This window comes from Dipodomys ordii, unplaced genomic scaffold (genome assembly GCF_000151885.1).
Source record: "Dipodomys ordii isolate 6190 unplaced genomic scaffold, Dord_2.0 Scaffold66, whole genome shotgun sequence".
Taxonomy (NCBI): Eukaryota; Metazoa; Chordata; class Mammalia; order Rodentia; family Heteromyidae; genus Dipodomys; species Dipodomys ordii.
Genome location: NW_012267282.1, coordinates 4624251 through 4635996, shown reverse-complemented (window position 1 = coordinate 4635996; position 11746 = coordinate 4624251). Strand labels below are relative to the sequence as shown.

Here is an 11746-nt window from a genome sequence, read left to right as displayed (position 1 = left end):
GCGCTTGCCTTGCATGCATGAGGCCCTGGGTTCGATTCCTCAGCACCACATAAGCAAAAAGAAAAAAGCCGGAAGCGGCGTTGTAGCTCAAGTGGTAGAGCGCTAGCCTTGAGCTAAAGAGCTGAGGGACAGCGTCCAGGCCCAGAGTTCAGGCCCCACGACCGGACCCAAAAAAAAAAAAAAAAAAAAGATACTGTCTCAAAACACAACCTCCCCACACCCCACAAGAGGGGACAAATTACAAAGTATGCACTGCAGTCCTTAGCCCTGTCACATCCAGTCACACACACCCACATGAAAATCAGTGCAGCTGGGGATGGGAAGGTGGCTCAGTGGTAGAGCACTTGCCTTGCATGCATGAGGCCCTGGGTTCGATTCCTCAGCACCAAATAAGCACAAAGAAAAAAGCCGGAAGTGGCGCTGTGACTCAAGTGGTAGAGCACTAGCCTTGAGCTGAAGAGCTGAGGGACAGCGCCCAGGCCCAGAGTTCAGGCCCCACGACTGGACCCCCCCACCAAGAAAAAAAAAAAAAAGTGCAGCTTCTACTGAGGCTCTCCACAGCACTTAGGTGTGTCGAGCAAACAGCACCTCAACACAAGGGTCATGAGCATTAAGCTTTAGTAAAATGCTTCATGTTCTAGCACACAGAAAATGCTATGGAAGAAGAACTGAAAGTAAGTCATATGGTGTCACAAATTCTAAGAGCTATCATTCTAATGATAAAGACAAGGTTATCACAGGAATTCTCTGAAGTACCACCAGGCACGCATGTATTACTTTCAGCATCAGATACTAACATTATCAATCTTAAGTCAGTTTTTCTTCTCAATTTCGAAATTGGAGATAAGGACTCAAACTTGCCTAAAGCTGAATGACCAAAGCTACCGTTCTGAGTGCCTCACTTTTAATGCAAGCAATCCTGCAAAAGTATAGCAGATGTTACATGTGGGGAATCTCATGATGAAATTTCCTTTAGTTTATCTCCATCATCTTTCAATGAACAAGTACTAGACCGTTTAACTATAAGGTCAATATTGTAAAGGGCCTTCATTCTAAATGCAAAAGTTATTATTAGAAGAATAAATTATCATCATTGCTGCTCTTCAACTGATGTAAAATGTGAAACAAGCTTCAAGATTTTCTCCCCTCTAAGTTTATAAATCATGATAGTTCACTTCTTACCCTTCAAGATCACATCAAGTAGAACCTAATGGGCTGCTCAAGGTTATGGAGGTGTTTCAAGAGTATTCTATTTTGCTCAACTAAAACAAGCACAATCATATTTGAATGAGATGAGCTACATATTTCAGACTCCAAGAAAAAGATCATAATTAAAAGCACCCTGATAGTTTTAATTGAGTGGAGCAGAAGAAGCTATCAAAAATCATGCTTAGGCTGGGAAGGAGGTTCAGTGTAGTGCTTGCCTTGCATGCATGAGGCCCTGGGTTCAATTCCTCAGCACCACATAAGCAGAAAAAGCCGGAAGTGGCACTGTGCCTAAAATGGTAGAGCTGAGGACAAGCCCAGGCCCAGAGTTCAGGCCCCATGACCAACAACAAAAGAAAAAAAAAATCACGCTTAGCCAGGTGGCAGTGTTTCATGTGTATAATTGTACTCAGGAGGCTGAGATCTGAGGATGGTGGCTGGAAGCGCGCTTAGGCAGGAAAAGTCCATGGGACTCTAATGTCAAAAAAAAAAAAAAAAAAAACCTGAAGTGTAACTATGGCTCAAGTGGAAGAGTGCTATCCTTGAGCATGCTTTGCAAAGACAGCTCAGAGAAAGTGCCTAGGCATGCACGCACACACAATCATGTTAACACAGAGAATAGGAAACATAATAATAGATTTAAACCAATTACACCAAAAACAGTCTACTTGGAAGAAATATAAATATAGCTCGCGTATAACAAAAAGGTAACAAGGTTATAGGTTTTCAAGTTTAAGGGCAGCTGGGGTTATATGCTGAGACCCTATCTTAAAACAAAAACTTTGGAGATAAACTTCAGTGATAGAGAACTCAATATAGCACATTTGAGGCATGCTGAGCTCTCTACCACCACAAAAAGAACAAAATTCTCTCCTTGCTTTTGCTCAGATTGGTCTCAAAAACTCCTGGGTCAGGTGAGCATTCTAAATCAGCATCCTAAGTGCCAACTTCTCTTCCTTTTTCTTTTCCTTGTGGTGCTGGGAATGGAGGGTTCTGTGCATGCCTCACAAGTGTCATACACACAGCACCATTTATTTCAAGCCTTTCCCATCCATTTTCTTTAGGTACTATTATTATGGAGAAGAAATTGTAAAAACTGTGTATGTATAAGGTATAGTTTGCCATTCATTACAACATACATGTAGCCTTTCAATAGAATTTTTTTATTTTGCTAGCATTATTGGGGCTTAAACTTAGGGTCTAAGCACTGTCACTTTTTCTCTCAAGGCTGGTGTTCTACCACTTGAGCCACACCTCTACTTCTGGCCTGTTTTTTGGCTGGTTAATTGAGTAAGAATCTCATAGATCAGCCGGGCACTGGTGGCTCACACCTGTAATGCTAGCTACTCAGAAGGCTGAGATCTGAGGCTTGCGATTCAAAGCCAGCCCAGGCAGGAAAGTCCATGAGAAGATTCTTTTTTGTTTTTTTGGGTTTTTTTTTTGGGTCCGGTCGTGGGACCTGAACTCTGGGCCTGGGTGCTGTCCCTCAGCTCTTCAGCTCAAGGCTAGTGCTCTACCACTTGAGCCACAGCACCACTTCCGGCTTTTTTCTTTGTGCTTATTTGGTGCTGAGGAATCGAACCCAGGGCCTCATGCATGCAAGGCAAGCACTCTACCACTGAGCCACCTTCCCAGCCCATCCATGAGATTCTTATCTCCAATTAGCCACCTGAAAACTGGAAGTAGTGCTGTGTCTCAAGTCTTGAGCTGAAGGACAGCGCTCAGGCCGAGTTTCACGATCAAAGGGGGGTGGGGAGGAATCTCTCATAGACCTTCCTGCCCATGGTGGTTTCCAATCACAATCCTCAGATCTCAGCCTCCTGAGTAGGTAGGATCACAGCTATGAGACAATGGCACTCAACAGATCTATTTTAAACCAACATACTAGGAAAAAAAGGGGTAGTGGAGAGATTAATGCAGCTTCTTCAAAAATCACCTATATAAATTACCACTTACCTGCCACACACCCACAATTGCATTGGCTACTAATATAAGCAGAATCACGAAAGGTTCTACAAAGGCTGTAATGGTTTCTTCACCTTCTTCAAACCAAGCCAAAACCTAGAAGAGAAAATGCCATGCATTAGACTGTTATGTCGTTAGGCTTAGTGACACTGTTATAACAAAAGTGGTTGGCATTAAAGGAATTATGATAGACAAAACCTCTTTTCTTACATTGTCTAAAAACAAATGGAGGCAAAATGTTATTATATAAACAACCAGTTCATAGTGTTCATAATCACTCTTGGGAGTCCAAACTATGTAGCTTCTTAACAATATACAAGAGAGAAATTTATTTTTTGATGTAGTAATTCTGTTTAAAACCTAAGTATCTAACTCATTTTATATGCGTAACTTCAAAGAAATAAAACTTTAAACTCTTGATTTTACTAAAGTAAAAGGTGAACATCAGTCGTCTTGATTTTTAATAATCACATGAAATAACACTAATGTGTGTACAAACTCATAACAAAAACCAACATGTAGCTGGGCTCCGGTGGCTCATGCCTATAATCCTAGCTACTCAGGAGGCTGAGATCTGAGGATAGTGGTTCAAAGCCAGCCTGGGCAGGAAAATCTGTGAGTCTTATCTCCAAGAAAATACCAGAAAACAGAAAGTGGCGCTGTAGCTCAAATGGTAAAGTGCTAGCCTTGAGCTGAAAAGCAGAGGGACAGCGCCCAGGCCCAGAGTTCAAGCCCCAGAGTTCAAGCCCCATGACCAACAAAAATAAAAACACTAAAAACAAAAACCACTAATATGATCATTGACTCAAATTTGTAGTATATAAGCCATTAATGGCCTATTTTCAGTGATAATACCAAAAGTCAACTCAGAATTACAAGGATATTCCTTTAGAGATGACTTAAGTCACAAGGAAGGAGCTGAGGGAGAACTGATGACCCAAGGCCAGCCTGGAGAACAATGCAAGGCCATCAGCGCCCCCCAGTGCTCCCCCCCCGCCCCAATCTACAAATTAACAACCACACTATATTGTTTTTAATCAAACCATTATGAAAGTGGCAAGAAGAGAACACAAAGAATCTCAGTAATAATGATAAAGAGCATGGACTTGATGCCAGTGGCTCACACCTGTAATCCCAGCTACTCAGGAGGCTGAGATCTAAGGAATGGGGCTCAAAGCCAGCCTGGGCAGAAAAGTCCAGATTCTAATCTCCAATTAGCCAGGAGGGGAAAAAAAAAAAAGCTGAAAATGGAGGTGTGACTCAATAACAGAGCCACCACTGAGCGAAAAAGCCAAGTTAGAACCCTGAGTTCAAGCCCCCAGTCCTGGCACACAAACACATAAAAAACTTTAAAACCCAGAGTGATCTCAATGGTTACAAATTTAAGCAGAAACCGAAAAATGAAAAATGCCAATCACCAGTAGCAACTTCATGGAAACTGCCAATTCTAAAGATTCAATCTGGAAAGTGTGGTTTGCTAAACAAACATACCCAACATTGCTTTAAAAAGTTAAAACTGTCCATATTTCGTTATTTAGTTAAAAAAACAGAGACGATTTATGATAATAAAGACTACATTTGTACTTAGTCAAATACTAAATAAAGTTAAGCTTTTGCACAACTAGCAAATGATCAAAAATGACAATTACAACAAGGCTTAATATGAATTTTACAAGAGAGCAACACTCAATTAACAAATTAAAGCAGGGGAAAAACAAAAGCCATGTCCCGACACATGTCAATCACCACTGGTAATTGAGGCAGGAAGAAAACCAGAATGAATGTGATACATGCTGCTGCTGGCTTTCAACAGGCCAGTCCCTGCAGTAAGGGCAGGCCTAATGCCAGAATGAAAATTTCTCTAGGAAGACATAAATTTTGGTAGCTGCAGGATCACAGCTGCTGATACTGGCCTTCCAAACATTTGCCAAGGAGAGCATATCAGAAATAAGAAACTTAATTAGCTCTTAGGGGAGAAAAATTGCTCAACTTGAAGAGTGACTAGGGCCTTTCTAAAAGGTCAGTGAGGCATTAACAGCTGTTAGATAAGCTTCGCACCCTGTTAAAGCTGGTATGAATTTCCTCCTCGGCAGCCAAGCCTGGGGGATAAACTTACAGCAACATCCCTTAACCGCTGGAGCAAAAGGACTAAGGCAAGCAGTGTCAAGGAATACCTCCACTTTCCAAGCAACGCATATGGCTGGGCATGGTTGCACAGCCTCTGATCCCAGCTACTTGGGAGGCAGATAGGGATAGGAGGATGGTGGTCTGAGACCAAGCAAAAAGGTGAGCGCCTATCCGAAAAAAACTAAAGGAAAAAAAAAAAAAAAAAGAAAAAGTATGATTCAAGCGGCAGAGCAACTGCTTAGCAAACACAAGGCCTGTGAGATCAAACCCCAGTGCTACCAAAAGAAAAAGAAACATATTTTTCATGAATAGGATTTCAAGTGTCAAAGAATCCTAATTTGTGCAAGGCAGTAGGCTTTTCTTTTAGGTGGCCTTCCTTTAACTGTTTTGTTTTGGGGGGAGTCCGGTTGTGGGGCCTGAACTCTGGGCCTGGGCGCTGTCCCTCAGCTTTTCAGCTCAAGGCTAGCGCTCTACCACTTGAGTCACAGCACCACTTCCGGCTTTTTTCTTTTTTCTTCTGTGGTGCTGAGGAATCGAACCCAGGGCCTCAGGCATGCAAGGCAAGTGCTCTACCACTGAGCCACCTTCCCAGCCCCTCCTTTAACTGTTATGCTCAGGAAATACAGGCATTTTTTTTTTTTTTTTGGTCAGTCATGGGGCTTGAACTCTGGGCCCGAGTACAATTCCTCAGTTCTTCAGCTTAGGGCAAGTGCTTTAACCACTTGAGTCACAGCACCACTTCCAGTTTCCTGGTTCACTGGAGAAGTCTCACAAATTTTCCTGCCTGGGCTGGCTTTGAGCCTCGATCCTCAGATTCAGCCTCTTGAGTAGCTAGGATTACAGGTATGGGCCACTGGCATCCGGCACATTCTTATACTTACTTGATACATACTAATTTCTGCTTGATGAGGAGCTAGTGGGCCAATCTCATGAAGCTGAAAGCATGGTATCCAATCTAGTTAAAACTGACAACCAGGGGCTGGGAAGGTGGCTCAGTGGTAAGAATGCTTGCCTTGCATGCATGAGGCCCTGGCTTCGATTCCTCAGCACCACATAAGCAGAAAAAGCCGGAAGTGGCACTGTGTCTCAAGTGGTAGAGCGCTAACCTTGAGCTGAAGAGCTCAGGGATGGTGCCCAGACCCAGAGTTCAGGCCCCACGACCGACAAAAAAAAACCCAAAAAACTGACAACCAGTAATTTTTGAATATTTTTTTTGGGGGGTCAATCATGGGGCCTGAACTCCAGGCCTGGGCTCTGTCCCTCAACTTTTTGTTCAAGACTGCACTCTACCACTTTCAGCCACAGCACCACTTCCAGTTTTCTGATGATTAGAGAGAAGAATCTCACAGACTTTCCTGCCTCTGCTGGCTTTGAACGGCTGGCTTTGAACCATGATCCTTAGAGCTCAGCCTGTAGAGTATGTAGGATTACAGGCATTAGCCACCAATACCTGACCATTTCTGAATAGTTTAGAGAGTATGCCTCAAAATCATAAATAACCCAGAGAATTATGTGCTACAGCCCAGGTGAAGATGAACCAATTTAATTAACTGATAAGCAATCCAAAACTGATTGCTGGTGGATCATGCCTGTAATCCTAGCTACTCAGAAGGCTGAGATGTGAGATTACAATTCAAACCAGCCCAGGCAGGAAAGTCCATTAGACTTTTATCTGCAATTAATCACAGAAAAATCCCCAAATGCTAGAGTGCTAGCTTTGGAGACCAGGGACAGTGCCTAGGCCCAGAGTTCAAGCCCCACGACCAAAAAAAAAAAGGGTCTCATGGACTTTCCTGCCCAGGCTGGCTTTGAACTGTAATCCTCAGATCTCAGCCTCCTGAGTAGTTTGGATTACAGGCATAAGCCACCTACACCTGGCTTTTCATCCTTTTTTTTTTTTTTGGGTCTGTCATGGGGCTTGAACTCTGGGTCTGGGCGCTGTCCCTCCAGCTCTTCAGCCTAAGGCAAGCACTCTACCACTTGAGCAACAGCACCACTTCTGGCTTTTTCTGCTTATGTGGTGTTGAGGAATTGAACCCAGGGCCTCATGCATGCAAGGCAAGCACTCTACCGCTGAGCCACCTTCCCAGCCCGCATATGTTTTGAAATGCTAACAGAAATAATCTGAACATTTCAGACATTGACAAACACACATGCATAAATTATTAAAATGTGGGCTGGGAAGGTGGCTCAGTGGTAGAGCGCTTGCCTTGCATGCCAGAGGCTCTGGGTTCGATTCCTCAGCACCACATAAGCAAAATAGGAAAAAAGCTGGAAGTGGCGCTGTGGCTCAAGTGGTAGAGCGCTAGCCTTGAGCTGAAGAGCTGAGGGACAGCGCCCAGGCCCAGAGTTCAGGCCCCACCACCGGACCCAAAAAAAAAAGAAAAATTATTAAAATGTAACGAAGAGTTGGAGAAGTGCCACAGTCCAGAAAGTTTCAGTTGGCTGGAGAGTAGAAAATACCTATACAAATGTTCATCAGAAAGAGGATTTTAAGAGCTAGACAGACCAATATGGCCCCAAAGCTGCTAATCTTCAGGTCTTTTCTCAATGTCACCTTCTGCTGGAGGTGAGGATCCATGGACAGAGCACTTCTTAGTCAGCAGAAAGGGCCTGAGTCCAAACCCTAGTGCTATCCAATGCCTCTTCCTCAGAGGACTTAGTAACAACACCTTCGCTTTACTTTCTCCCAATTCCATTATTTTCCAGGTAAGGAAGGGACTTTATCCATTTTGTTCACTGCTGTTTGGCCAGTGACAGAGAGGAAGCAGATTGTGGGCAGTTAGGCAAGTGTATGATGTTGTATTTAAGTTACTAACCTAAGAGAATGAAATAGTAAAATAAGTCTTGATTATCAAATTAAGGGATTTCTACCATCCATGTGGAAAAGGAAATGTAAAGTTTAATTCTAATCCATATGAACTTTAAGAAAAAAAACTATCTCATGGGCTGCAGCAAAATATTAACTACAGTTAACAGTTTACTACTTAGTTTGATATTTGAAATAACCCCAGCAGTCTGTATCTAAAGGTGTATTACATATACTCAACAACTGCTAATTCACTTCTGCAAAACAAACCGATTTCTCCTTGGCCATGTTTTCCCGTTAAGGCAATAGATATGCACTCATCACAAGACTCCGGGTCTTTCCTGAGAGAAGGTGAGGCGTGAAAAGGTCAAGAACAACATCCAAGGGCAAACTTCTCCCATGGGGAAATCTACAAAATTCATTTTTATCCCCAACTTTTTAATCAAAGAAGCCCAAGCAAATTAAATGCGGACTACAGAAAATGTACTCCCTAAGCACCCACTCTTTAGCTATTGACCCATATAATAAAAATATAACAGCTCATTTCCTGAGTAATTCCAAGTGGTAGTTACTAAAAACAAACTCAAATTTCAACCCCAAAACAGCTCTACATAGGCTATGTTGTATCACACACACACACACACACACACACACACAAATAGCATTTACTTTAATCATTTGAAAATGCTTAAACTACAAACTCCTACTTCAAAGTAAAAAAAAAAAAATTAACACACATCACAAATTCTACTCACTAACAAATCACTGACCACTCAAAAGATGCCTATAAAACCCAAACAGCCAACTGCTTTAGCCAGCGGCTTCTTTATGCCCCACAGATGGCATTACTTTCATACTGCTTCAAGTTATAACAATTAATCCAGTAAAATTTTATTTTACCTTTGGCTTGTACACACTAGCTGATTCGCTTCTAAGAGCTCCCTCATGACCTTAGTGAACACCAGTATTTAACTGCCAAAGTTGAGACTATTTCAGAATTATGTAAGCCCAGCATAAATATAAACCCTAAATAAAATATACCCAAATAAATCATTTATTTTGGAAATGCTTTGAAATTACAGTTTATCAAATAGCACTACTCATTTAACTGGCAAAAGAGTAGTCACTTATTGTTTTTTTTAAACCACGGAAAGACCTCATGTGAAGTACAGAGTAAATGATTCAGTATGCTGAATAGTATGCTGTGACAACATTACTCAATGAAAACCACAGAAAAGGTTCATGGGAACTGAATTATTAATGGCTACACACCACTTAGCCAATATGATATATTAAGTCTCAAGGCACAAGTTATGTACACAAAGGTTACCTCTTGTCATCACTACTTCAAAAAAATGGGCATAACTAAGTGGCACTATGGCTCAAGTGGTAGAGCGCTAGATTTGAGCTGAAGAGCTCAGGGAGAGCACGCAGGCTCAGAGTTCAAGACCCACGACTGACCCCCCCCCCGCTCCCCAAAAGGCATAAAAGTCGTCTTTCCTTCACCTGACATAGATAAATTCCAACTGCTTTGTTCATTTAGTTCTCAAAATAGCATCTCTCTAATATAGTTGTTATAAAGACAAGATTGTAAGTCCCTGAGACTTATGCACATCTAACTATACAAAAATAAGACCTTGTAGGCATGTCAATTTTGCTCAATTTGAAAATAGTTGTGCACTGTGTGATCTCCCTTCCCCCCTTCCTATCAGCTTTTAGTAAGAATTCAAGAGTAGGGAAAGTGGCTTAGTGGTAGAGTTCTTGCCTAGCATGCATGAAGCCCTGGGTTCAAGTCCTCAGTACCACGTACACACAAAAAGCTAGAAGTGGTGCTGTGGCTCAAGTGGTAGAGTGCTAGCCTTGAGCAAAAGAAGCGCAGGGACTGGCAAAAAAAAAAGAAAAGAAAAGGAAAGAAAGAAGTGAATACAAAAGGCACCCTCATGTTGCTAGATTCAGAACATCAGTGCCCACTCATGACCATTTTTAGGAAAACTACCAAATCAACTATCCAAGGGAAAAAACGCTATTAAAAAAAATTGAACGGAAAAAAATGTTAATAATCTAAAATACCCCCTTTTCATCGCCCCTTTCTGCTGTAGTTCTTGCATTTCATGAGTTTCTTAGCAACCCAGACAGGACTCAAGCATGGAAGCACATACAGAACAAGGGAAAACACTAAGCTGGCTTTTTTTCTTAATATTTAGAAGCAACTACACTGCATCTTGTACACTCACTCCAGGAACCACTCAACCTAGGGGTCCAACTTAGATACATAATATCCCCCTCTCCCCCTTAAAGGTCAGTGACCAAATTTGGTCAACAGTGGTGCCATCACTGCTGTCATCATTCTTGTCACTGTCAGGAACAACTGTCACCTTGCCACTACCAGGCAGGGGAAGCAACTGGAATATTCCTTTTGTACGTTCTATTTACAGACTACAGCACCCAACATCACCTTAGTGTGATCTTACAGCATGATAACAAATGGAAGAACCCCAAACAAAAAGGCCTCCCAATAAAAAATGTTTTGCTACCAAAAGCTGGTAAACCACAAAGATTCCTAAGACCTTGCACACTCTGGAATAACTTTTGTATTATAAATGCCAGGCATCTATTTTTCTCAATTTGTATTTTAAGAATACAAATTTTTGTTTCTAAGCATGGAGCACAGCTCACATCTCTGACTGGTTTTCACTTAATGGGCATTATTTGCTTTCTGGTTTATATATGCAATACTTTTAGCTTTGGGGAGGAGACAAAAAAAAATAATAATTTTTCTTTATACTTACAAAAGATATACAGGCTGCCAGCAATAAAATTCTAACTAGTAAGTCTTCAAACTGCTCAATCACAAGTTCCAGCAAGGTTTTTCCTGTTAGAAATAAAAGTATTTTGTCAGTTGCCACCACAACATGGGCACACAGACTTGCACAGATAACATGTTAAGGTTACTTACCTTCTTCGGCTGGTAACTCTGCAGAACGTAGAATTCATCAGGTCACATGTCAAGAGGGGAAGAAGAAAAAAAAAAGATATTTAGCATTATCTTTTAAAAAGGAATCGCCAATATCTTAACTGCTACTGTCTTTGAAAGACACCTTGATATATGCATGTCCAACAGCCCCCCCCCCCGAAACGGGAAACCTCCAAAGACGATACTTCAAGAAAAATACAGTATCTTCAGTGACCTTAGGTCTGATGGTAAAATATTTCACGGTTCCTGAAACAAGCAGCAGTTTCAGCGAGGTCATCGCTTCTTCCAGATGCGAACCTCGGGTAGGACAAGAAAGGCCAGCGTATTTCCCAACCCCAGAGACGCCTCGTAAACCGGCTGGAATCCTGCAATGCCAGCATTTTGGAGAGACCGACGGAGGATCGAGAGTTCGAGGCCAGCTTGGCTACATAAGAGAGTCCGAGGCTAGCCCTGACTACAAGGACAGACCCTGTCTCAAAAAAACAAAGAGGGGTAGAGGAGGGCGCAGAATACAAAAATCCAATACAAAACAGAACGAAAGAAATCGGCTGAAAATCAGGAGACTGTCTCGCTGGGCTCAACCCAGCAGCGCGAGACACGTCCTCCTTCCACCGGGGCGGGCGCGCGAGGCCGCCGGCGAGCGGCGAGCGGCGAGCGGCGCCCGG

General features: G+C 42.4%; 1 protein-coding gene across 1 annotated transcript in view; it reads right to left on the bottom strand.

The window, feature by feature from the left end:
- Atp2a2 (ATPase, Ca++ transporting, cardiac muscle, slow twitch 2) overlaps nt 1-11746 on the bottom strand; it is a 64607-nt gene that overhangs the window by 28614 nt on the left and 24247 nt on the right. Inside the window, exons 3-5 of the mRNA XM_013023080.1 lie at nt 11064-11081; nt 10897-10979; nt 3156-3267 (exon numbers count right to left, since the gene is read on the bottom strand). Coding sequence (XP_012878534.1) covers nt 3156-3267; nt 10897-10979; nt 11064-11081 — 213 coding nt within the window. The remainder of the gene's footprint in view (nt 1-3155; nt 3268-10896; nt 10980-11063; nt 11082-11746) is intronic.